General features: G+C 37.5%; 1 protein-coding gene across 3 annotated transcripts in view; it reads left to right on the forward strand.

Annotated features, from left to right (window-relative positions):
* SWT1 (SWT1, RNA endoribonuclease homolog) overlaps nucleotides 1–27,790 on the forward strand; it is a 106,534-nt gene that overhangs the window by 57,477 nt on the left and 21,267 nt on the right. For all 3 annotated transcript variants that reach the window (XM_013979933.2, XM_005667827.3, XM_005667828.3), the window contains exon 16: nucleotides 2,896–3,027. In XM_013979933.2, coding sequence (XP_013835387.1) covers nucleotides 2,896–3,027 — 132 coding nt within the window. The remainder of the gene's footprint in view (nucleotides 1–2,895; nucleotides 3,028–27,790) is intronic.

A 27,790-nucleotide genomic window follows, 5' to 3' on the forward strand; every position in this document is an offset into this window, starting at 1 on the left:
GGGAAATACATTTGCAAATCATGTATCTAGTAAGGGTCTAGTATCTAGAATCTACAGTGAACCTGCAGAACTTAACAGCAAAAAGACATTTTGATTAAAAAATGGGCAAAAGCACAGGAAAATCTAATCAATAGTTTGTAAGAACCTATATGGGGGAAAAAAAGAATGGATATATTTATGTGTATGACTGATTCACTTTGCTATACACCTGAAACTAATAAAACATTGTAAGTCAACTCTACTCCAATAACATTAAATTTTTAAAAATGGGCAAAGGATTTGAATAAAATGTACAGATGGCCAGTAAGCCCATGGAAATGTGCTCTGTGTCATTAGTCATTAGGGAAAGGAAAATCAAAACCTTAATGAGATACCACTTCATACTCTCTAGAATGGCCATTAAAAAAAGTAATGTTGGTGAGAAAGTGGAAAAATTGGAACTTTCGTACATTGCTTATAGGAATGTAAAATTGTGCAGCCACTGTGGAAAGCATTTCTCTGGTTCCTCAGTAAGTTACATGTATAATCACTATATGACTCAGCATTTCTGCTTTTAGATATATACACAAAATAATTGAACACAAAAACTTGTACATGAATGTTCATAGCAACCCTATTTATAATAGCCAAACGGAAACAGTCCATATTAGCAGATGAATGTATAAAAAAAATGTGGTATATCAAAGTGGTAGGTCCATAAAAAATGGGTTATTATATTCACCCATAAAAAGGAATGAAGGAGTTCCTTGTTGTCTCAGTGGGTCCTGGCATTGTCACTGCTATGGCACAGGTTCAGTCCCTGGCCTAGGACTTTTTGCATGCCATGGGAGTGGCCAAAAAAAAAAAAGGAATGAAGTATTGACTCATGATATGTGGTTGAATGTTAAACGTGGTAAACAAAAGAAGACAGAGAAGGTCACCTGGTTTATTGATATCAACAATCCGCAATATGCAGATCTGTAGAGATAGAAGACAGCTTAGGTGGTTGTCAGAAATTGGGGGAAGGAGGTATGGGGAGTTACTGCTTAGTGGACACAGGGGTTACTTTTGGAGTGATCAGAATGTTCTGTAAGTAGATAGTGGTGATAGCTGCACAATATTGTGAATGTACTAAATGCCACTGAATTGTACACTTCAAAATGGTTAAAACAGTGAGCTTTATGAGTATTTTTTTGTTTTGTTTTGTTTTGTTTTTTTGTCTTTTGTTGTTGTTGTTGCTATTTCTTGGGCCGCTCCCTCGGCATATGGAGGTTCCCAGGCTAGGGGTTGAATCGGAGCTGTAGCCACCGGCCTACGCCAGAGCCACAGCAACGCGGGATCCGAGCCGCGTCTGCAGCCTACACCACAGCTCACGGCAACGCCGGATAGTTAGCCCACTGAGCAAGGGCAGGGACCGAACCCGCAACCTCATGGTTCCTAGTCGGATTCGTTAACCACTGCGCCACGACGGGAACTCCAGCTTTATGAGTATTTTAACCACAGTTACACAGAGTGGTTTGGAAAGTACTGTAAGTTAGGGGAGAAAATTCCCCTGAACCCTCACTACCTAAAGGTCACCATCGTTACATTGGTGGCATCGTTGTGTATACCCAGGTTTGTGTTTATGCCTGTATGTCAGTGTCCTAGGGCTGCCATAACAAATTACCACAAGCTGGGTAGCTTAAAATTAACACAAGTTTGTTCTCTCACAGTTCTGGAGGCTAGAAAGCCTGAAATCCAAGTGTCTCTAGGGTTGGCTCTTTCAAGAGGTTCTGAGGGAGAATCTATTTCATTACCGTATCCCAGCTTCTAGTAGTTGCCAGAAATCTTTGTAGATGTATCACTGCAGTCCTTGCCTTTGTCTCCCCATGGGGTGGTGCTCACCCCAATCCAGTGTAACGTCATTTTAACTTAACTAATTAAATCTGCAAAGATCCTGTTTTAAATAAGGCCACTTTCTGAGGTTGTGAACATACATGGATCTTGGAGGGACACTGTTCAATCCACACAGCATGTTTTGAATTTTATGTAGTTATTATGTAAGTAACTTTTGCATACCTTAATTTTTCTGTTTCATAGGTAGCATGAGCATCATTTTAACAGTTGTTTGGTATTTCATTGAGTGGCTAATTAACTATTTACTTTACATTTTTAAAAATATTGTTGAACATTTAGGCGGTTACTCATTATTATTCATCCAGTGAATAATATGTGATTGATTTCTTTTTCTTTTTCTTTTTTTCCTTTTAGGGCCACACCCATAGCATATGGAGGTTCCCAGGTTTGGGGTCAAATTGGAGCTTCAGCCGCTGGTCTGTGCCACAGCCACAGCCATGCTAGATCCAGGCCGCGTCTTTGACCTACATCACAGCTCATGGCAATGCAGGATCCTTAACCCACTGAGCGAGGCCAGGTCTCGAACCCTCAACCTCGTGGTTCCTAGTCGGATTCGTTTTGACTGTACCACAATGAGAACTCCCGATATATGATTGATTTCTAAAACTGGAATTGCCAGAGTAAAGTGTATGAACATTTAACATCCAGTTTCAATAAACTCTTAATCTAATATCTGATTTTTTTCTTCATCCTTGTGTACTAGAGTAGTCTCTGTACTTATGTACTGACTTGAATATAGATTGATAGTATCACTTCCCTATCATCTCTTATGACCTCTCAGAGTGAAACATTCACACAGCTCTTACAATATTACTTTAGATTTGGACCTCTGGGGTTGATAACCTATATCCTTTGCATAAATGATAGCCTGGACATTCATAAGTCACTGCCTTTTATTTCTGAATAGATCAGCATTATGAGAGATGAGTTATAAATATTACCTTATTTTATAGTTAGAAATACTTGAATTATAAATATGCATTTATACCTCTGAGCATCTTTTCTTTTTCTCTCTTTTAGCATGGATGTGTTTCAGAGATTGAGCTCAAACTCAACTTTGACATCTTCAAAAATAGCATCATTTGAAGAAGCATTTGTATATCTTCAGAAGTTAATGGCAGCTGTTAAGGATATTCTTGAAGGAATTCAGAGGTAAACTAGTTAATTTTAAAGTTTTGTTTATTTAGTACTTTCTTCTGTGTTTATCAGCTTTTCAGAGTTATTGGGACTTCCAGCAAGTTTTATAAATTAATAACTTTAGATTTAACTCTTCTCCCTCCCTTGAAAAGAATCTCTGTTTCTAGTTTGGGTGACAAGAATGTTTCCACTTTTTTACTTTTTAGAAGAAAAGAGACAATTGTAAGCTTCTTAAAGAACTTTCTTTTCTTTATTGCATAACTGTAGTTCCAAGAGCAGTGCCTGACATCTAATGGGCATTCAGTAATTATGTGCTGAATAAAAAGTGTAGGTTGGAGTTCTCATTGTGGCTCAGCAGTTAATGAACCCGATTAGTATCCATGAGGATATGGGTTTCATCCCTGGTCTTGCTTAGTGGGTTAAGGATCTGGTGTTGCTGTGAGCTGTGGTGTAGGTCTCAGACAGGGCTCGGATCCCATGTTGCTGTGGCTGTGGTGTAGGCCAGCAGCCACAGGTCCTATTTGACCCCTAACCTTGGAACTGCCATATGCCGTGGACACAGCCCTAAAAAGACAAAAAAAAAAAAAAAAAAAAAAAAAAAGTGTAGGTTAAGGTGATTATCACTGCCCTTTAAAAACAAGTATATGTTAATATTTGTTAATATGACTGACTTCCTCCAATACAGTCTCACAGTACCCCAAACTGGAAAAGTTTGAGACGCATCATAGTCTCATGATGCTTTGAGACTTAATACATATGTAATTATTTTAAATATTTGTGAGGTATATAGAAAACATAATTCCAGAAAGACATAGAATGGACCATACCACCTTTATAGGTAGAAGTCAAATATTTTCCTTTGTGGCACTAAAGGAGAATACTAAACCTTGCAATTTTTCTGCATATACCAAAATGTACTGTTTCTACAAGCTCATTCAGAGATTGCATCTCATTTATATTCCCAGAGCCTAGCATGATTTATATTTATATTCGCCAGAGCCCAGCATGATTCCGAGCATAGCTGGTGCTCAGTTAACTTTTGTTGCATAACTGAATACAGATTCATACCCCTACTTTCTGTAGAAAAGATAATGTGTCAAACATGGCTTTTACGCAGTGTAACGTATACAACAGCTTACACATAGCTAAGATCAGAATTCAATAGTTCTTCATAGGGCTACTCTTAATCCTGCCTTAAGTAAAAAAGGGACTGTGTGCACTTAAAAGATGATACTCAACTTGTCTTGGGATCTGCCACATCTTCACTTCCTTAGTAACTTAAGAGTGGCAAAAAGCTTTGGTAATTTTTTATTCTAAAAATCATTTTAGCCAGGTGATCCATTAACAATGAGATGATGTTTCCAAAAACCCTTACAGAATGAAACAAATCCAAAAATTACTATTGTTTTAAAAATCCAGTTTTTTAAACTTGGATATACTAAAATCAAATCAGTTTTTGGTTTTTAAATTATGAAGAACAGCATTCTCCTCTTGGCAAGCTGCATGTCTAATTCAGGTCAAATAAACAGTCACATTACAGGAGGTCCCATGTGGCTTAGTGGGTGAAGAACCTGACTGCAGAGGCTCTGGTTGCTATGGAGGTGTGGGTTTGATGATCCCCTGCCCCCCGCATTGCTGCAGCTGCAGCCTGGGGAATATGCTGAGAGTGCAGCCATGAAATAAGAATAACAGAAACAAAAAAAATAGATAATTACAATAGGGAGTTATTAATATATATATATATATATTTTTTGTCTTTTTGCCATTTCTTGGGCCACTCCCGCGGCAGATGGAGGTTCCCAGGCTAGGGGTCGAATTCGAGCTGTAGTCTCCCAGCCTACGCCAGAGCCACCGCAACTCGGGATCCAAGCCGTGTCTGGGACCTACACCACAGCTCACAGCAACGCCGGATCCTTAACCCACTGAGCAAGGCCAGGGATGGAACCCACAACCTTATCGTTCCTAGTCGGATTCGTTAACCACTGAGCCAAGACGGGAATTCCCAGTTACTAATATTTTAATAGGAACATAGGCAGTGGATGAAGGGAGGGTTTGGCAAAAGATAAAGCTCAACTGAGGTTGGAGGAGAATGTCTTGTAGGCCACTTTATCCTCTAAGCTAGTATTTCACACATCCAGAGCTGTTAATTGTATGCCTTGACAGAAGAATTTCTGGTCCAGAAAACTTTGGAAATATTGCATACTGTATTACTCATTCAGAAAATCACTATACATCTATTAACATATTAGTATGTTTTATAGACTTTGCTGTAGGGCAACCTTAATTTTAGGTTCCCTGGAACCCACCCAGAGATTTTGTTGGAATTGGTCTGAGGATGTGCCTGGCTATCAGTAGTTATAAAATTTCTCCAGGTGGTTCTAATGTGTAGGCAAAGTTGAGAACCACTAGTCAATGTGCTTATTAACCCCTTCTCAGAGTGTGGTCACAGAACCAGCAGCATCATCACCATTTGGAACTTGTTAAAAGTGCAAATTCTCAAACCCTACCAGAGCTATGGAAAGAGAAACTCTGGGGGTAGGGCCCAGCAGTCTGTCCTTCAGGTAAGTCTTGTACACTTAACGCTGAGTAGCCTGGGCCTGAGGGGTGTCAACCCTGGTGACCAGTTATCATCATCTGGGAACTTAAAAAAAAAAAAAAAAGCAGAACAGTGGCTAGGAACTACCCTAAACCTATTCCTTCTGAATCTCTGGGAGTGGGATCTGGGTTAAGCATTTTCACAAACTCCCTTGGTGATTCTCATGTGGAGCCATGCTTGAGAAACTGTAACATGTACTATTGCTTACATAAGCTGTATCTAAAGAAATAAATATTTGCATTTATCTTTCCTCTATGTGTACATACCACTAAGAATAAGAAAATGTTAGTTGCTCTGCTACTTTTTAGCCTGTGACCTGGTGTAAATTGTCTTGAGCTTCAGTCTTCATCTGTAAAAGAGGAACAGTAATGCCCTTCCCACAGCTTTTCACAAAGTTATTGTGCTTTGAAAGTCAAGTGTAACTAACCAAACCAGTGAGTCTCTGCTTGTTTGTTGGGAAAGTTGTTAAAAATGCAGAGTTCTAGATCTTATCCCAGACTTATTGAAATCACAGTATCTGTAGATATTTTGTAGAGGAGGAAGTTGTATTTTTAACAAGCTTTCCCAGAGATTTATGCGCAGTTGGTGGGGGAACCACAGTTAAATTAATCCAACCTCCTGTAATGAGAATATTTGAACCTCTTGAGCTACCAGTAGAGGGCATTATGAATAAAAAGTTTGCTCATTTAAGCATTCATTAATCAACGGGAAACTACTAAAACTGTGTGTGTTTTTTTAAACCCTTTAAACAGTGGACATTTAAGTAATTATGTAATAAAAGTAAATAGTTATATTGTTTTGTCAAGTGCATATGTGGTCTTAAGTTTTTTTTTTTTTTGCCATTTCTTGGGCCGCTACCCTGGCATATGGAGGTTCCCAGGCTAGGGGTCTAGTCAGAGCTGTAGCGGCCGGCCTATACCAGAGCCACAGCAACGCGGGATCCAAGCTGTGTCTGCAAGCTACACCACAGCTCACGGCAACGCCAGATCCTTAACCCACTGAGCAAGGCCAGGGATCAAACCCGCAACCTCATGGTTCCTAGTTGGATTCAGTAACCACTGAGCCACGACGGGAACTCCTATGTGGTCTTAAGTTCTTTTAAGAAACAATCGTGTTAGAAAATGGGGAGGGCTATTGACTGTGATTATATTTTTAAACATTGAAAAACAATCAACTTTATACTGACTGCAAATTTATTAGCATTTTTGGATGCTTGCCAAAATGAAATTGTTTCATTGGATTTTGAGATACATACTCAGTGAATATATGTCAATGCTGTTTCTTTTTATCATGGCAGGTAATTTATGCATTTATGGTGTTACATTGGGAATCAATAATAGATGACCTGTTATAACCAGGTCCTTCAGTTAAAGAAATGAATGAAAATGTGTTTGTTGAACTAAGAATTTGGGCTTCTAGTTCCAGATTTATCTGATGGTAGCTGACCTCATACATGTCATCTACCCTCTCTAAGCCAGTTTTTTCCTTAGTAAGTGATAATCTTGCCTTCTTCAGATGATCTCTGTGAAAGTAATTTTTAAGCTGTAATATATGTATGTGTTAGTTTTTATTTTCTCCTAAAAGCTGATGTTAAATTTGAAATGTTTAAAAGCATGTATTTCAATTTTAATAAGGCTCCAAACTTGTTTGTGGGAAGTTAATATTGAAAATATTGGTGGGGAGTTCCCATCGTGGCGCAGTGGTTAAGGAATCCAACTAGGAACCATGAGGTTGCGGGTTCCATCCCTGGCCTTGCTCAGTGGGTTAAGGATCTGACGTTGCCGTGAGCTGTGTGTAGGTCGCAGACGCGGCTTGGATCCCACATTGCTGTGGCTGTGGCATAGGCTGGCGGCTACACCTCCAGTTGGACCCCTAGCCTGGGAACCTCCATATGCCGTGGGAGGGGTCCTAGAAAAGGCGAAAAGACAAAAAAAAAAAAGTATCAGTGGAACAGTTATCCACACAGTTATACAATTGGGAGCAGAGTACCTAATTTTGTAAAAGTTGTAAAAGGGATGGGAATACTACTGATTTCTATACTTTCAGCACACTTTCTTCTTGAGTGAGAAAGTGAACTTATTTGCTATTGATTTAGTAAGTTCCCACTGTGGCTCAGTGGGTTAAGGACCCAACTAGTATTCTTGAGGATGTGGGTTCGATCCCTGGGCTCACTCAGTGGGTTGAGAATCTGGCGTTGCCATGAGCTATGGTGTAGTTCGCAGACATGGCTTGGATCCCATGTTACTGTGGCTGTGGTGTAGGCCAGCAGCTGCAGCTTCTATTCTAATCCCTAACCTAGAAACTTCCATAGGCTGCAGGTGCACTAAAAAGCAAAAAAAAAAAAAAAAAAAAAAAAAAAGAATTGCTTTTCTCTCATCTTTCCTTTAAATGTATAGAGGATTAATTTGAATACTTTTTTTCATGGTTTCCTTATCTAAACACCAGTGAACCCGAGTCAGTAGTTTTTCCATGTAGGCAAAGTGTTTTAAGATTTTTTTTTTTTAGGTCAGCACTATCTGGTCTCATCTTTAGTGAACTTGTCTAGGTTGATGAAGTTATTCTCAAGATCACAAAAACCTTTAGTATATAAAGCTTCATTTGAAGTGAAAAACTAATTGGAGAGTCACATGGAAAAACATTATCATTAATGTCAAAAAACATTATTAGATGTCTGTGCTTAAATTGGTATTTCTACAAGGTTAACTGAACAGGGCACCACTTAATCCCAATCTGAGGCATACTGTAAATGTGTGCAGCTTCAATCTGAAAGCTAATGCTCAAAACAATGATGAAAGTATGTTTTTGTATCTATAAAGTAGATGATGAGCTGCCTGGTTTAGAAGCAGAGGAGAAGAAAGGGGAAAAGTGAGGGTAGGAAATTACATTCTGCCTAGATTTTATAATCATGTTTGTGTGTTTCACCTTTATAAAATAAAGTTGAAATTATTTTTAAAAATCCCAAAGTATAGCATTTAAATCCAAAACTATAACTAGATCATGCTAAAGTGTGTATATTCACTTTATCATCTGGTTTTACATGTAAAACTTTGTATTTCTCTGTCAATTTTATGAACTCTAGATTTCTAGCTCAAGTAGCCTTAGATAAAGTGGGTGAAATAATAAATGTTTTCTCAGTTTCATATTTTGAATCTGAGGAGAGGATGATGGAGTTACTATTCCTTATAAATATCTTGGCACATTTTGCGGGGGAGGAAATTTTTTAATATGAAGGGATAGCTCTTAAGTTTAAATGACTTTTTTTCTATCATATTTGGTTTGGCTCTTTTCAAATGTAGAATAAGTGTTAACTGGTGCCTTGAGCACATTCATATTCTAGACGGACATTCCTTTGTAATCATAGAATGTGATTTAGGAAAGTGAGACTAATGCTTGAATTTTAGAAAGAAAGATGATTAATTTTTATCATCTTCATCTGCTTTAATAATCTTTAAAGCCTTAGTAACTTCTGTTACATCCCTGTGGCTTTGGTTTGAAATACTTTGTGTTTAGCTGGCTTTCGAAAACAATTACAGTCATGAAGTTTGGGATTTTTTTGTGTATCATTTACATATATATTTATTCTTATTAAGCCTCTAAAGAAAGAATTTTCCCATTACTCTCTTACCCCATTTTAACTTAAGAACAAAATGTATACTGGTATAATCATAGGTAATTCCTGGGAGAAAGAATCCTACAATGACAGCAGCTTTTCATATCTATCAGTGATTTAGCGGCTTCAAAGAGTGCGGACTTTGCTTTTGAGAGAATGTTTTATTAAATTAGTATTGTGTATTTTGAGAGCCAGCCTCTCGAGATTTTAGAAAGATTATTTAGAAAAGGTCATTCTTAAACTGACACAAAGATGACTCTTTAGGCTGTTTTATAGATTTAGTTAATTATTGAAACAAAAATTTTAACAAGAGACATGTAGAGAATAAAGACCTTAAAATAAGTGATTTTTCAGCATCTCAACTCATTGCAGTGTGCAAGATGTTAAGCTGTAGATAAAAATTCTCCTTAAATCTAGATTGGAGAGATTTTTCTGTGTTTAGGTCTGACCTACATTCTTTGAGGCTTGGCTTTTCTACCTGTAGGTAATTAACTCCCTTCCCTCATTTGAGTTTCCACAGTTCTCCAGATATCACTGCACCTCTTTGTCAGTCTTTTCATATATTCCATGTTCTGTCCATCACTCAATATATCAGTCACTCTGCTGAGTAGGAGAAAATAATACAACCCTTTATTTAAAAATGAAAGGATTTAGTTGTTTCATTCTCCATGCCATCATTTTGTTTTTGTTTTTGTTTTTGTCTTTTTAGGGCCAAACCCTCGGAGTATGGAGGTTCCCAGGCTAGGGGTCAAATCAAAAGCTGGTAGCGGCTGGCCATTGCCTCAGCCGCAGTAATACCAGATCCCAGCCGTGTCTGTGACCTGCACCACAACTCGTGGCACTGCCAGATCCATGCCATCATTTTGGACCTAATACTTTCATAATTTATTTTCTAATCAGCTCCCTAAGATTTTGAACACTTTTAGGGCAGAAACTGCACTTAACTTTTCTTCGTTTCCTTTTCTAGATCTAGATCTATGCCTGTATCACTCATAGTAGATGGTTGAAAAAAGGAAGGCTGTTGAATGAATGTTTTCTAGTTTATCTGGTGGAGAACAACTTCTTTTAGGGTGAAATGCTGCTAATAGTGCTACATTATGACATCAGATGAATAGGGAATATAGAGCTTTGAAAAAAGATGCAGAGGAGAAATGTGCAAGCTAGGAAAAGATAAAGAATAAGATCAGGAGGAAGGAGAAAGACTGGAATAAAGAGATTGAGGGATTAAAAAAGATCTTTATGTCTAGGACAGATGATGGAGACTCATAATTTGCTCAGATGGCTTTTGGGTTTCATGTTATCTTTAATTGCTCAATCCTGGTCTCTCTATATCAAATATCTAAATTAGCATTAGTGGAAGGAAAGAGGAGACCTAACAGGCGTGACTGAGACTTAAGGAATATAAGTAGGCATTTCTTATATAAACACATATATAATGTCATATAAAATATAGATAGTAAAAGCCTTTTGTGGTGTCTATATTATAGTTTGATAAACACTGCTTTAACGTAACATTTATATCATATGCTTTAAGTAATACAAAATAAAATTTATGTTAAATTAGCTGACAAAATATGTAGCATCCACATGTCAATCTGACTGAATTCTCCAGCACCAGCTGATAATTTTTTAACCTGCCTCTTTAGTGATACTGAAGTTAATAGATGACTCATAACTTATTTTTTTTTAGAATAACTAGATTTCATCTTCTATATCTAAAGCTCTTACCTGTGCTTCCTAACATTTGTAATTTAAGAATAGGAAATTAGGACTTTTATTTTTATCCTAAATATCAGTGGTGTGATAACAGTAATTCCTGCCACCCCTAAATCATTTCTGGCTGTTGGTGTTCTTTTGTTTTAGTCAATAAAATCCAGTTTTAGATGACAGAGCCCAGTATTTCCCATCATTAACTTTTTGATTATACCACAATCAAGTAATGAGATACAAATATTACTTCCTGAAGGTAATGGATATCTTAATTTGTTTATAGAGTTATTTTTGTTTAAAAATCAATACTTTTAAATTTTGTTTTTGTGGCTGGTTATTTATACCTAATGATTTATTGATCCGATATTTGATTAAAATTCCCTGCTATTAAATCATATTAAGAAATGCTAAAACTGGGAGTTCTCGTTGTGGCTCAGAGTTTAGCGAATCCGACTAGGAACCATGAGGTTGCTGGTTCGATCCCTGGCCTTACTCAGTGGGTTAAGGATCTGGCGTTCATTGCCGTGAGCTGTGGTGTAGGTCGAAGACGCAGCTTGGATCCTGCCTTGCTGTGGCGGTGGTGTATGCCGGTAGGTACAGCTCCGATCAGACCCCTAGCCTGGGAACCTCCATATGCTGCAGGTGCTGCCCTAGAAAAGACCAAAAAAAAAAAAAAAAAAATGCTAAAACTGTAGTTCCCATTGTGGCTCAGCAGTAATGAACCAGACAGTATCCATAAGGATGTGGGTTCAATCCCTAGCCTTGCTCATTTGGTTAAGGATCCGGCATTGCCGTGAGCTGTGGAATAGGTTGCAGATGTGGCCTGGATCTGGCCTGAGTGGGGCTATGGTGTTAGGTCATCCTCTGCAGCTCTGATTCTACTCCTAGCTCAGGAACTTCCTATGTTGTAAGTGCAGCACTTAAAAAAAAAAAAAAAAGAAAGAAATGTTAAAACTACCAAACACTGCATTTTTTTTTTTCAGAGAAGCCAGTGGGGGATAAATGAGTGACTAAATCAGTGAGGTTAAACATCAATAAAATAAATGAGACTGGGGGAGTCAAAGGTGCTCAATCAGGGCTGTCATAATAATTTTAATTTAAGTAGTAAGTATATAGTAAATATATGGATAAGTCCAGATGATCAGTTGTACAAAAGGTGTAGAGTATGTCCTACACTCTAGGATTAGTCTCATCTATTTTGAGAAATATTCCCTTGTGCCTCTGAAGAACTTTTAACACCATAGTAAGCCAGCCATCTGCCCATAGTGAGAAGTGATGCAATCAGTGTCCTCAAGGCTGTTTCCAGTAATATAAAAAGTTGAGTCCAACTCAGGGCAGTGTTTTCTACATAGAAGTTACTCAATAAATATTTATTATACATCAGAAACTTCTGGGATTATGTTACATTTTGATGGTGCAATCCTTGTTCATAACACATAATAAACTTTCTAGAATCAACATACACTTAATAATAAAGTAACCAACCATAACTCTTAAGTTGTAAATGTTCAGTTAATGCTTCATTGCTAATATTAAGTTATTTACTTTTTGACAGCATGTAGCTATATATTTTCCCCAACTTAGTTGTTGAGCTAAGTCAAGTGAAATCATAAAAAATTGTATTTTTATGTTGCAGATAGTAATTTATGCAGATTTCATTTAGACTCTTGATAACATAGATGAAAATGTGTATTTTTGTACAGTATTTGAGTGTAATATAGTATAAAGAATGTATCAATCAGCTCTCATTAAAAGGATTTACCAGCATGAGACTCTCCTAGAAACAGTGACATACACTTTTGGGGGGATTGTTAGATACTGGCTCTGAGTGAATACTAGTCGCCGGGGACCAAAAATTCCACTGTAATTGGAGAAATGATCAGGGAAACAGATCTGTGTTGAGTGACTACTGGTTTGTTTGGAAACTTGGAAAAAAACGAAATGGAGGATTGGCGACAGGAAAATCTGGGGAAGAGATGCGTGATTGGGTGACTTGTAATGGGCACAGAGTATGAGGGTACCTGTATCCCTTGTGAATACTCCTCAAAGGCTCTCCATTGCAGAGGAGACTCTCATTAGTCAGATGGACAAGATCCATGGCCTGTGGCTGTCAGTCAGTCTCTTCCCCTAGTTCCTCAGTGCTTGGTCAGTGAGCTCATATGCAAAGGTACAGTGGCACCCTGGATAACATGGTCACAGATGTGGGTCTTCCCGCGTGAAAGCTGCTCTGACTGCTACCATTGCTGAGAGTCCAAACTGCCAACAAGAGAGGCAGATACTAAGTAGTCTATAAGGCGCCATTCCCTGGGGGACCATCAAGCCACTGAAGGGGCAGTGGTTCAGACCCCTTCCATCCTGAAGGGAGCAGTGATTTGTCCTCCCCGAAGTACACTTCTTTTAACTATGTAGTGCTTCCCTTACTGCAGTGCTTCTGTCAGCAGCTCCATCTGTTGATTTAGGGATATGTTTGCCAATGTCTTGATAGCCCATTACAATGAAGAAACTAATTTTATAGCAAAAGAAGTGCAGCCGTGGCTCCTAAAACTGTACTACTTTTCCATGTTAATATCCTGTTAGCAGCACTTCTCATTCCAGCAGTAACTCCTTACACCTGGACATTGTGATCATCTTCTTATAGGTCTCCTTGCCTTTTTTAGGCTCCTTTGACAATTCCTTAACCTCCCTAAATCATGTTTGAATGGCTTTGTTTATTCCTTGGATCAAAAACACTTATTTTCTCTTTTTGCCCTCTGGTTCAAATACAGCTTTTCCAACTTGTCAGTCAAGGCTTTTCTACTGCTTGGTCCTAACATACCTTTTTTGTTTTGTATTCCTCTAGTGTACTTTGTAGTTAAACCACATTAATTGTGTGTGTGTGTGTGTATAGTTTTCAAGGCAGACCTAACGTATGTTCTCTTAATTCTGAACCTTGTCCCAGTCTCTTACCAGAGCTTGGAGTGACCTCTTAATCTACATGTATTTTTCAAAGTGTTATCCATTTGTCCAGTCTCAGTTTAGAAGCCATCTACTACACACAGACTTTACAGTTTGTATTGAACTCCTGAGGTTCTTAGCGCATACTGCCTCCTATTGTAATTATTTGTGGACATTTTATCTCTCTTCCTAAATTATGAACTCCATGAGACAGAATCAATATCTTATATCCCTGGTGTTCCCAAGATAGCTTGCATGTTGCTTTGAACTCAGTACTGTTTAATATTTAGTAATAAACGAATAATAATAGGTGACATTTATTAAGTGGTTACTATGTCTCAGTCACTGTACTAAGCTCTTTACCTATGTGATCTTATTTAGTTGGTACCAGTAACCTTCTCAGCGGTGCTATTGTTATTGAACCAGTCTTGCCCCTTGCATAGCAAGCCAAATGCTGAGACATCAGGGTTTGCAGCAGAGACAGTTTTTTCACAAGGTAGCCCAGGCAAGGAGTTGGAAGAACAGACTTCAGATCCTCCCTGAAGGTGAGGGGCTTGGGATGTTTATGGGTGAAGAGTGTAAGCAGGGTGGTTGGAGCTGCAGGGGAAGGTGACCAGAGGTCATTGCTGTTCTGCTCAAGCATGTCTGAATGACATGCTGCTTCATGGGAAACATGTTCAAAAAATGGCAGCGTTAGCAGGATCGGAGGGTAGAGACTTTGGCCCTCTAACATCAAAAGGTCACTGTTGGACAAGCAGGTGACCAGACTCTGGCCAGATTGGTTCCCCCCTGTTTCCGCCAGTTATGTTACAAGCAGAGAGGTTTTTAACAAGTGGTTCCCTTATAAGCTGTTCTATAAGACAAACTCAGGAATTTCTGATATCACCCATTTCTGTTAAACCTACAGGGTATGGTTTGAAGATGGGCTTTTTTAATCCTGTGGGGCAGGGTTTTTACTGTCACACCATTTTGCATGTGAGGAAGTGGGATCACAGGGATTATGTCATTGCCCAATGACATGTTTATACTTGGCAGAATGACTCATTGAAATGGGTCTGATTCAAGAAAACTCACTTTTAAATACACTAAACTTTCTGACTGAAAAAATTACTTTAAAATTAGTTATATTCAGGAGGTGTTTTTTAGTTGGTTTCATAGTTTCATAGAACTTTAGAAAATTTCTAAATTCTTTTTTCTTTTTTGGCTGACCCATTGCACATGGAGTTCCGGGCCAGGGATCAGACCCCCGCCTCAGTCGTGACCTAAGCTACTCTGGCAACACCGGATCCTTATCCCACTGTGCCAGACTGGGGATCAGCCTGCATCCCAGTGCTCCTAAGACGCTGCTGGTTCTGCTGTGCCACAGCAGGAACTCCAGAAGATTTCTAAATTTAATTTAAAAGAATAACAGGGAGTGCTCATCATGGCTCAGCGGTAACAAACCTGACTAGTTATCCATGAGGACAACAGGTTCAGTCCCTGGCCCTGCTCTGCGGGTTGGGGATCGGGTGTTGCTGTGAGCTGTGATGTAGGTCACAGATACAGCTTGGATCTCAGCTGCAGCTCCAGTTTGACCCCTAACCTGGGAACTTCCATATTCCACAAGTGTGGCCCTAAAAGGCAAAAAAAAAAAAAAAAAAAAAAAGGAATATTGAATAACTGACAAAAGAAATGGAAAATATCTCTGTCTTAGAAGGAAATTTATCTTCTTCATTTGTTTTTCTAAATTTGTCATTTTCTTTTCTTTTTTCTTTTTTGTCTTTTCTAGGGCTGCACCCATGGCATAAGGAGGTTCCCAGGCTAGGGATCTAATTGGAGCTGTAGCCACCGGCCACAGCCACAGCCATGCGGGATCTGAGCCACATCTGTGATCTGTACCATAGCTCAAAGCAACACCGGATCCTTAACCCACTGAGAGGGGCCAGGGATCGAACCCACAACCTCATGGTTCCTAGTCAAGTTCATTAACCACTGGGTCACGATGGGAACTCCAAAATTTGTCTTTTTCTACCTCTTCCCTCTTTGAGAGGAGAGTGAGTCCACTTATCTTGGTTGAAATGAATAGCCCAAAAAAGATTTCCATTGGTAGATGGTCTTGTCTCGAGAGACAGGTGTTAACAAATGAAACAACAGGGGTAATGAAAACAAGAAAGGAAACTATACCTGAGGTGATACTGCTGACAGTCAACACCATGTTACTCGGAAGAATGGTTAAGACCTGTTTTAAAGCTGGAATTAAAATTTCCATCCTATAGAGTGGCAAGACTAGGTCAAGAATGAGTTACCATCCATGTACCACCAACTTTCATAGAAAAAAGAAATGTGCAAACTGGTTATTTTGATGCATTTAAAAATATATCATTTGTTTAAATTTTTTACTTTGTTATGGATCAGATGCTGTATTTTAGAAATGCCTTAGAATTTACAAAGCATAGTTGAACTGGAAACAGTAGTTCTAAGATTAGGAAGAGAAAGGAAAACAGTGGTTACTTATTTTAGAGGATGAGTGCACATGGCATATCAGGTATTACCAGAGTGACAATAAAGTTATACAAAACTGTCCTTACGCCCAGGGAGAAAATGTGATGCTGGAAATTTGAGGCAAAAACATACAAGGATGAAGCCTAGCAGACACTGTAAATGAATGGGGAACAAAAGAAAAGGGAAGAAACCAAATGAGAAGATCCAAGACATTTTTCTTTGAACAGTGTTGGAATCCTCATGCCCCACCCCCTTTTTTAATTGGCCAATGCCTGTAAAGCAAGGGTGGATTAGCCCAATTTAATATTACAGATCTGTAAACGCAGACTGAAGATTAAGTACCAGAAAGGCAGACTGAAAAGTTTAAGAGACTGGTATCACAAATATCAAGGAAGGAAGGAGTTTCAGTAGAAAAAGAATCTGTAACAGTGTGATGTTACTACTGAGAGGCAAAATAAGATAAAGTTAAGAAAAATGTCCATTAGCTTGAGCAACATAGAAGTCATTGTTGAATTTGTTGGGGGCACTTTCTTAAGAGTGCAGAAACAGATGTATGATGTTAGACTGAAGGGGGACTTAAAGGTGAGGAGTATAAACAGCAGAAGGACGTGATGTAACTACAGGAGACCACAAGGCCAAAAGAAGAGATTGTGTTTCAGATTTCCTTGCGCAAAGCGCAAAGGGTCAGTTGATATAAATGTTTCTACTATTCACAGTAAATAAATATCAGAGTTACAGCATCAAAAAGGTTGAGTCTGTAATAAGGACACATGAAGTTATTCCTGATCCTTTTACTGCAGTCATTCTAAAAAGTTTTCTGCTTCCTCTAAAGGCCCTTCTGCTAAGGTTTGCCTTCTTATCAGTGGAATCATGGTATTTGTCATTTTGTGGTAGGCATATTTCACCTAATATCATGTTTTTAGGGTTCATCCTTGTTGTAACATGTGTCAGAGTTTCCTTTTTAAAGCTGAATAACGTTCCATTGCATGCATGTCCCATGTTTTGTTTTATCCATTCATCTGTTGATGGATACTTAGGTTGCTAATAGACCTTGGCCTTTATGAGTAATGGTGCTGTGGACATGGTTCTACAAATATCTCTTTGAGTCCCTGCTTTCAATTCTTTTGGGTATATACCCCAAAGTTGGATTGCTGGATCATGTAGTGATTCTATTTTTAATTTTTGTGAGGAACCACTGTAGCATTTATACCATTTTGCAGTCCCACCGTGGTGCCCAAGGGTTCCATTTTTCTCTACATCTTCACCAATACCTGTTATTGTCTGGATTTTTTAAAATAGTAGCTATTCTAATGAGTGTGAAGTGCTGCTTGTGATTTGGTTTTCTTTTTATAAAGAGAAAGTGTGCTTTCAGTACTGATCAGTTGAATGCATTTGTGTTATTAAAGGGTTTTTTTTACTCTTCACGTTTTTTTCTCAGAGTTAATTCTAAATAGAGCATTTCTCTAATGCTTTGATATGTGATTAACAAATTCTATATATAGTGAAGTATAGTTATAATAAAACAGTGATAGAATTGTGTCTCAGTCCTGACTGGTATGTTGAGATCTTACAGCAGTAAATGGTGGGAGCACAAGATAACTCAATCTTCTGTTTCCCTCTGAGCTTATCTTGGCTTTGCTCCTTCTTTGTGATCTAGAGAGATCCTTTTTGCCATGTTAAAATAGAAAGATAGTAGTTACCTGATAGTGAGGTGTGATTAATCAGTTGGGAAATAACATTCATAAAATATTAGGAGAATCTGAGATTGAATGTTATGTAGATTTAGCTGGCAGTATCTGGTCTTATAGTGGGCATAGATCTCATTGAAGACTTAGAGCCCCACAGAGGCCTCAACTAAGGAGAAGAGAGATGAGCCTGTTTGTCCTACTTCTTCTGGCCCCTTTCAGTATATTTTAGTGCTAAGCATGGAGCTAGCCTCTAGCAGCAGCATCTCAAGTAGTAAGATTATCTTTTAGCAGGAAGCCTAATGCTATAAAGCAAAGCAAAGAAAGTAGTAGTTGTTTAGAAACTAACTACTCAGTGAATTCTACATCAGTCTTCCATTCTGAGAAGTGGCCCATCTTGTTTCTGTCTAATGTTTTTATTGTTGTTTTTTGTTTTTGTTTTGTTTTGTTTTTGTTTTTTGTTTTTTGCTTTTTAGGGCCGTACCTGAGGCATATGGAGGTTCCCAGGCTACGAGTCGAATCAGACCTAGAGCTGCTGGCCTCCACTACAGCCACAGCAAAGCCAGAACTGAACTGTGTCTGCAACCTACACCACAGCTCATGGCAACACTGGATCCATAACCTACTGAGCAAGGCCAGGGATCAAACCTGAATCTCATGGATGCTAGTCAGATTCATTAACCACTGAGCAATGATGGGTACTCCATTTCTTTCTAACCTTGATGTTCATATCTCCCCCAACCGGGGCCACCAGAATTTAGGGATGACAGCTATATTCATTTGCTAGGGCTGCCATTATGAAATACCACAGACTAGGTGGCTTAAACAACTGAAATTAATTTTCTCACATTTCTAGAGGCAGAAGTCCAAGGCAGAAGTCCAAGGTCAAGGTGCTGGCTGGGTTGGTTTCCTTTGAGACCTCTCTGTTTGCCTTGCAAGACAGCTGCCCTCCTGCTGCCTCTTCAGTAGTCATCCTTTTGTGCATGCGCATTTCTGGTGTCTTTGTGTATCCAAAGCTCCTTTTATAAGGACACCAATCAGGTTAGATGAGTGCACACCCTAGGGGCCTCATTTTAATGTAATCACTTCTTTATAGTCACCTCCAAGTGAGTCACATTTTGAGGTACTGGGGATTAGAGCTTTGACATATGAATTTGGAGAAACACAGTTTAGCCCATAATTATAACCAAGGCCCAATAACAAAAGTAACTGCTGGATTTGAGGAAACTGGGAGGATTGTGGTTGAACTCTTGGGGTACGTGATGGCTGGCATTATTTTTAGAACTTTTTGATTAATGGTATAGGATCTCAAGGTCTTTTGACTTAGCTTCACTAACCCAGTCCAGATCTCGTTGCTAAAAAATGTTTCTCCCATTCTAAATGAATGGAGATCTGTATGTTTTCTTTGGGGGAAATATCTAATTAGGTCTTCTGCCCATTTTTTGATTGGATTGTTTGTTTTTTTTGTTGTTGAGTTTTCTGAGTTGTTTACGTATTTTGGAAATTAAATCCTACTCAAACTGATCAACAAATTCAGCAAAGTAGCAGGGTACAAGATTAACATTTAGAAGTTAGTTGCATTTCTGTATACTAACAGTGAAATATTAGAAAAAGGAATATAAAATACCTTTTGAGATCACACCCCCTAAAATTAAATACCTAGGCGTAAACCTGACCAATGAGGTGAAAGACTTACACACTGAGAACTATAAAACATTAATGAAGGAAGTTAAAGAGGATTGAAAGGGATGGGAAGATATCCTATGCTCCTGGATTGGAGGAATTAGTATTATTATGGCCATACTACCCAGAGTAATCATTTAATGCAATCCCTATGAAATTACCCTGAAAGTTTTCACAGAACAGAACAAATAATCCAGAAATTCATATGGAACCATAAAAGACCTAGAATTGCCAAAGCAATCCTAAGGAACAAAAACCAAGCAGGAGGCATCACTCTCCCAGACATCAGGCAATATTACAAAGCTACAGTTAATCAAGAGAGTGTGGTATTGGTAAAAAACAGACATACGGAACAGTGGAACAGAATAGAGAACCCAGAAATAAACACAGACACCTATGGTCAGTTAATCTTTGACAGAGGAGGCAAGAATATAAAATGGGAAAAAAATCTCTTCAAGTGGTGCTGGGAAAACTGGACAGCCGCATGTCAATCAATAAAACCAGAGTACACCCTCACACCATGCACAAATCTGAACTCAAAATGGCTTAAAGGCTTAAATATAAGACAAGACATCATCAAACTCCAAGAAGAGAACATAGGCAAAAAATGCTCTGACATCAACCTTACAAATGTTTTCTTAGGTCAGTCTCCCAAGGCAATAGAAATGAAAATAAAAATAAACCAATGGGACCTAATCAGACTTATAAGCTTGTGCACAACAAAGGAAACCATTAAAAAAAAAAAAAAAAAAAAAAGGACAGCCTACAAAATGAGAGAAAATAGTTGCAAGTGTTACAACCAACAAGGGCTTAATCCCCAAGCAGTTTAAGCTAAATGTTATTTCACTTTCAGTTGACAATCTACAGTGATAATTGGGGATGTTCTATTTTGTTTTTTTTCTTTTTTTTCTTTCTTTTTTTTTTTTCTGCCACATGTGGAGTTCTTAGGCAAGGGATCAAATCCAAGCTTCAGTTGTGACCTACACCATAGCTGTGGTGATACCAGATCCCTAATCCCCTGTGTCTGGTCAGGGATTGACACTTCATCCCAGTGCTCCAGAGGTGCCACCGATCTTATTGTGTACTACAGCAGGAACTCCTGTGGGCATTTTTTAAAGATAAGTGGTAGAAGAAGAATAAAAGCTAACATTTTGTTGAGCCAAGAGCTAGTCCAGGTTTATTATATATATTAACTCATTTAGTCCTCTTAATAGCCCTGTGAGATAAGTACTGTTACTGTCCATGTTACACAGGAGAACCAGTTCAGCTACAAAGTGAGAGAACTATGATTTGAATGCAAGCAGACTGACTCCAGAGAGACTGTGGCCGTAACCAATATATTGTTCTGCTTAAATGCCAGTGTAGAAAATACCTTGAAGGAAGAGCTGGTGACCTAGATCAGAGAACTAATGAAAAGCATATGTATGTGTGAGGTTTTTACCTTTCTGCAGGATTTACAGAAAACTGTAGTACTTGTCAATACATTCTATTTGTATGTAATTGTAATGTATACATGTAAGGATAACCTGACCCCCTTGCTGTACAGTGGGAAAATAAAAAAAATTATAAAAAAAAAGTATATATATATTCTATTTGTATCTGTGTTTATGTCTAGCACACATACAAGCCATTTAATCTGTTCCTTTAACTATCAAAATAATATTTTCTTTCTGTAGAATTGCTTTTTATAATTAAATTTTGAATGTAGTCATTAAAATTACCTATAAATTCTTCTTGTTCCTACCACCAACTTAAAAAAAAAGAATTTCAGTTTTCTGCAAAGATCAAATTTTAATTATTTTGTCCCAACTACTCCAAAGTTGCTACATTTAATACCTATAATATAAGTAATATAATCAGCCTACAAAATTCTTTGACTCTAATGGAAAAATTGGAACATAAAATTAATATTTATTTTGTTTAAGTTGTTTAATTTTATTTTTTTCTTTCTACTATTTTCAATTACATTTTTTTAAAATCTGGGACTGATATCTCCCACTTGCAAAACTGATTTCACCAAATTAACTGTAGAAAATATATGACTTTAATTTTACTTGTAATAAATGACCCCAAAAAAAGGTACTCTAAGATCCAGGGATTGTTCCTGGTGAGTATTTCCACGTTGTTTGATAAAATTTCACCCAGTTTATCAGTAATACAACTTAAATTCATCATCAGCAAACTTCACTTTGGATGTCACTGTATTAAAATGAGAGCAACAGAGCTCTAGGGTCGGAATGATCTGAAGTTGAATCGTAGTTCCATCTATTTACTAATTTGGTCACCTAGATAAGGTTAATTAATCTTTTTGTATCTGTTTCTAATCTATAAAATGGATTTTATAACTGTTACCTTATCAAATTGTGAAAATGAAAGATAGCATTTTTTCAGTTTCTGACACTGAGTAGATGCCCAGCGATTGCTCTTATCCTCAGTGAGGATGTAATAGTGCTTCTTAATAATATTTACACCTTGAGTTACTTCTTAGCTTTTGAGAATGTAAAATGAGTTTTTAAAATAATGCTGTAAACAAACATTTTTACTTCATGTAATTACTTTTTTATGTATTTTTTATTGTAAAATACACATAACATAAATTTCTTTTTTTTTTTTTTTTTTTTTTGTCTTTTTGCCATTTCTTGGGCCACACCCATGGCATATGGAGGTTCCCAGGCTAGGGGTCGAATCGGAGCAGTAGCCGCCAGCCTACGCCAGAGCCATAGCAATGCGGAATCTGAGCCACATCTGCAACCTACACCACAGCTCACAGCAACGCCGGATCCTCAACCCACTGAGCAAGGCCAGGGACCGAACCCGCAACCTCTTGGTTCCTAGTCGGATTCACTAACCACTGAGCTACGACGGGAACTCCCTAAATTTCTGATTTTTACCATTTTTAAGTGTACTTAAAATGTATTAATAAGATATTAAATACATTCATGATGTTGTGCAGCCATCCCCACCATCCATCTCCATAACTCTTTTCATCTTGTGTAACTGAAACTCTACTCCCATTAAACGATGACTCATTTCCCACTCCTCCCAGCCTCCACCAGCCACCATTCTGTGAATTTGACTACTCTAAGTATATATACAGAAGAATTGAAAATAGTGTCTTGTTACTAAGCGAAGGGCTTGGTACCAGACACACATAAAATCCAATACCATAGCACCAGCTTTTGAAAAAAGAAGAGGTTTTATTGAGAGGTCTACTGGCAAGGAAATAAGGAGGCATGGCTCTTAAATCTGTCTCTCTGATCTGGGGCTTGGCCATAGTTTTATGAGTTAGTAGGAGGGGAGGGTTGGTGTGTAGAAGCACAGGTTTCTGTTGGAGGTCTTTGGAACTTGTTGTGGTAAATGGGCTTCAGCCCTGGATTTTGCTGGATAATGGACCCTTCACTTCTGAAAGGGTCTGGTCACAGTCCAAGTCCTTTGGTTTGTGGAGGATAGAAACTTTGGTTCTGGGTGTTATTTAAGGTCAAAATTTTCTCTTTTGCACCTGCTTCAGCTGCATGACTTGTGGTTTTATTCTGTCGTCTCTGAAAAACAACTCAGTATCTTGTTAGAAGCAGGGCAGGGCCAGTTTGAACTGGTTCTGTGATTGCAGTCTCAAAGAGGTATTTGTATACCCACGTTCAGAGCAGCATCATTCACAATAGGTAAATCATGGAAGTAACCCAAGTGTCCATCAGTGGATGAATAGAGAAGCAAAATATGGGATATACATGCAGTGGGATGTTATTCAGCTTTAGAAAGGAAGGAAATTCTAACATACGCTGCAACATAGATGAACCCTGAAGATATCCTAAGTAAAACAAGCCATGTAATTAATTTTAAATTTATCTTTAATTTTCTTCAAACATGCAAGAACTATTTATTTATTTAATTTTTAGGGCTGTACCCATGACGTATGGAAGTTCTTGGGTAGGGATTGAATCTGAGCCATAGCTGCAACCTAAGCCGAAGCTTTGGCAATGCCACATCCTTAACCTACTGTGCTGGACTAGGGATGAGCCTGTGCCTCCACAGCGACCTGAGCCACCACAGTTGGATTCTTAACCCAATGTGCCACAGCAGGAACTCCTTGCAAAAACTATTTAAAATACTCTGTTAATGTATCTGCTTTGTCAGCAGGGAACATAATTTATTCAGTCTGTGGGATATAAGTTATGATTTATAAATATTGAAGAATATGCTTTCTTCTTTCGAATTTCTAGAATTAGACTTTAAACTCAAATATTCTAGACTTATTTCCCTTACTTTCTTATTTAGAAAGTTTTAAATTTGTTAAATCCTCGTATAAAAAATAAGGCCCATTTTTAATGCATTATTTAATTTTTTCAACCTATTTAGGATTATTCTATTTAAACTTTTTAATAAAATTTTTGAGAAGCGTGGTCTTTTTTTTTTCTTGAAAAAGAGATAGATTGATATTTATCTAATATTGGATAAGATGGAAACGAGATCTGTATAATTCAGATTAACATGTTGCTTAATGCTAATTACTCGTAGATAAATAGAAAACTTAAAGTGCATTTGTGGTTAAGAGTCTGGAGTTCGAGTGAGTATTGATTCTGCTACTAACTTCCTTTGTGGCTTTGAAAAAGATACAACAACTACAAAGACTTAGTGTTTGAATATACTCAAAGATGTTTGCCAAAAGCATTTGATAAAATGCAAATTAAAGAGGGTTTTTTTGCTTACATATAAAATGCTTTAATGATTTTAGAAGAACTTGATTTGATTTGATTTTGTAAAACCATTTAAAAGCAAGGAGATGTGGGGGTTATCTTTTTTTATTTGTGGGAAAAGGATGGGATCCAAAGTCAAACCAATAGAGATATGGGTACATACTACCACTCTGTGTAATCTTGGGTACCCTGAACCTTGGTTTCTACATGTGAAAACTGGTTTTCATAATGCTTAATATTTATTGACATGTGCCAGGCATTGTGCTAAGCATATTAGCACTTTAGATAACACTATTTAATTTATTTCATATAATGACCTTATGCAGCCAATACTGCTTTCTCATTTCACAGGCGAGGAGCTTGGATGCAGAGAAGTAGGTAACTTGATTAACTTGGTTTTTAAATAATCTCCAAGCTGCATATTAAATTCTACTTCAGTCTATTCCCCAATTCTGATTTCAGAATTCTAAAGTGCAACTTTAAGGTCATAATAGCTTGAAGATAAGCAACCAATGTCTTTTAATTTTCTTTCATATCCCATAGCTCTTAGTATCATCTGTATTTAAGAAAATAGTATGCATTTGACATACTTATTGACCATTATGAATTTCTCTTGAAAAGACAAATGTAGATATATTTATAAATTAGAAAATGGACATTTTCTCTGAGGGCTAATGCTTTAAATTATTCTTTTTAAAAGTTGCCATTGGGAGTTCCCATCATGGCTCAGTGGTTGACGAATCTGACTAGGAACCATGAGGTTGCAGTTCGATCTCTGGCCTTGCTCAGTGGGTTAAGGATCCGGCATTGGTTGCCATGAGCTGTGGTGTAGGTCGCAGATGCAGCTCGAATCCCACGTTGCTGTGGCTCTGGCATTAGGCCGGCGGCTACAGCTCTGATTCAACCCCTAGCCTGGGAACCTCCATATGCTGCGGGAGCGGCCCTAGAAATGGCAAAAAGACAAAAAAAAAAAGTTGCCATTGAAGGGTGATTTTAGGACTTTCATTCTAAGAGTCTTTTGTCTTCATGCTGGTATTTAAAAAAAATGAGAAAGCTATAGAGAAGGCTGACCTCTCAAGAATTTTTGTGTGGGGAATTACTAAGGCGTGAAAGTCCATAAACCATTTTTATACAGTTTATTTTTCATGTGTTTTCAACAAGCTGTACTTCTAATTAGTAAAAGTTGGCATTTTTTTTTTTACATCAGGCCAAATTCCATTCTCATAAACTCAGAGTTCATTGGACATAATGAAGTCTAAATTCAACCCTAAATTGAGTGTATTTTAGTAAAGATTGGCTAGTCTATTTGGGGCTCAATTTAACCTCAAAACAATTTTTAAGAGTAGCAAATCTTACAACAAATCCTGTAATATATATCCTTGTTTTACAAAATAACATGTATAATATTACTCTGATCATAGCAGTAATATATCTGTGAATGATGCTGACATCCCAATAAGTTTTTCTTCATTAGAGTATAATTCTGTGATATTTTGTAAATAATCAAGTATTTAAGTTTGTGCAGTGTAAATCATTGTACAGTTCATTAAATTTATTTGAAAATCATTGAATTGTTGACGTTCCCATCATGGCTCAGCGGTAACGAACCCTACTAGTATCCATGAGGATATGGGTTCAATCCCTGGCCTCACTCAGTGGTTTAAGGATCTGGCGTTGCTTTGGCTGTGGTGTAGGCTGGCAGCTACAGTTCTGATTTGACCCTAGCCTGGGAACTTCCATATGCTACAGGGGTGGCCCTAAAAAGCAAAAAACAAACAAACAAAAAAAAACCCAAAAAAACATTGAATTGTTAAAATGAGTGAATTTTATAGTATGTAAACTGTACATCAGTAAAACTGTTAAATAAAACTCCAGTCTGGGAGTTTAAAAAAAATTTTTTTTTTTTTTGCTAATTGGAAAACTAGGCTGATATAATTATTTTCGTTATTTCTTACTTTGGATATGACTTGTAGATAGATGGCTTTACCTAAAACCAGTTTTTCTCCAAAGTATTTCAGGGCAGAGAAATATTAATTTTATTCTCTAGCAAAGAATGTACTTTTTTGTGGTATCAGCTTGAAATTTATTAGACTTATATACGAAACGTCTTGTTTTACCTAATTTTTTATCCTCTTTTATGGACAGTTTGGATTATTTTTCCAAAGCTCAGGTGTAAATTATCGTACATTGCTGATAGTTTGTTTACACTAAATTATAAAATTGGAACACACTGTTTTTCCATTGCTCTTCTAAAAGAGTGGTTTAACTTATCTATATAGCTTTGTTCTCATTTTTATTTTTTATTTATTTTTGGGTTTTTTTTTTTTTTTTTTTTTTTTTGGCTACTCTACAGTATATGAAGTTCCCAGGCCAGAGATGAAATCTGAGCTAACGTTGTGGCCTACTCTGCAGCTATGGCAGAGCTGGATCCTTTGACACACTATGTGGGACTGGGAATTGAACCTGCATCCTGCTGGGGCACTACCGATCCCATTGCACCACAGTGGGAACTCCTGTTCTCATTTTTTAAAGTGAATTATTTATGGACCATCTCCAGTATATGCAATATATTTAACTTCTGTCCTTTTTTTTTTTCTTTTTTTTGGTTAAGGGATTATTTGTATTTGAAATTTTTTGCAAGAATAACTTTTTATGTGAAATTATATTTTGGGGCAGATTTTTTTTATGTTCTTGTACTTTTTTTGGTCACTTCCATGGCATGAAGAAGTTCCTGTATCACAGATCAAACCCAGGCCACAGCAGTGAACTAGGCCACAATAGTAACAATATCAGACCCTTAACCTGCTGAGCCACCAGGGAAGTTCCAGATTTTTGTATATTCCTAACTATATTCTGTATGTGTCTTCTCCAAAGGAGTATGAGCCATTTAAAAATTTGACTACATCCTGAAAAATTGTTTGTGAAAGTTCTCCCACAAGTCTAATAAGGGCCAACGTATTATTTAAAGATATTTTAAGGTTATTGGGGTCAGTTAATTCTAAAATCTGACAGTGTCAAGCATTGGCAAGGATGTGAGGACCTAGAGTTGTTGTAAAGGCACTTGAAATTTAAGAATTAATCGGGGTGGAATTTCGATTTCTCAGTTAAATCATTATGAGCTTATTTTGTGGCTCGAAACTGTTAGGTATTAGATGATGATATTAATTGTTATTGCTGTAGTATTTATATGTATGTATATATAATGCTTGCTATATATCAGGCACTGTTATAAAGACTTTACTTATAGTAATTCATTTAATTCTCACTATGACATGAAGACTACTCCTGTTGTCATTTAACAAATAAGGAAGATAAGTCACAGAGAACTCACTTAAGAACAGAGAACCCAAGCAGACTTGCTCTTCATCACTGTACTATAATTCTCCAT

This window comes from Sus scrofa, chromosome 9, assembly GCF_000003025.6.
Source record: "Sus scrofa isolate TJ Tabasco breed Duroc chromosome 9, Sscrofa11.1, whole genome shotgun sequence".
NCBI classification, from domain to species: domain Eukaryota; kingdom Metazoa; phylum Chordata; class Mammalia; order Artiodactyla; family Suidae; genus Sus; species Sus scrofa.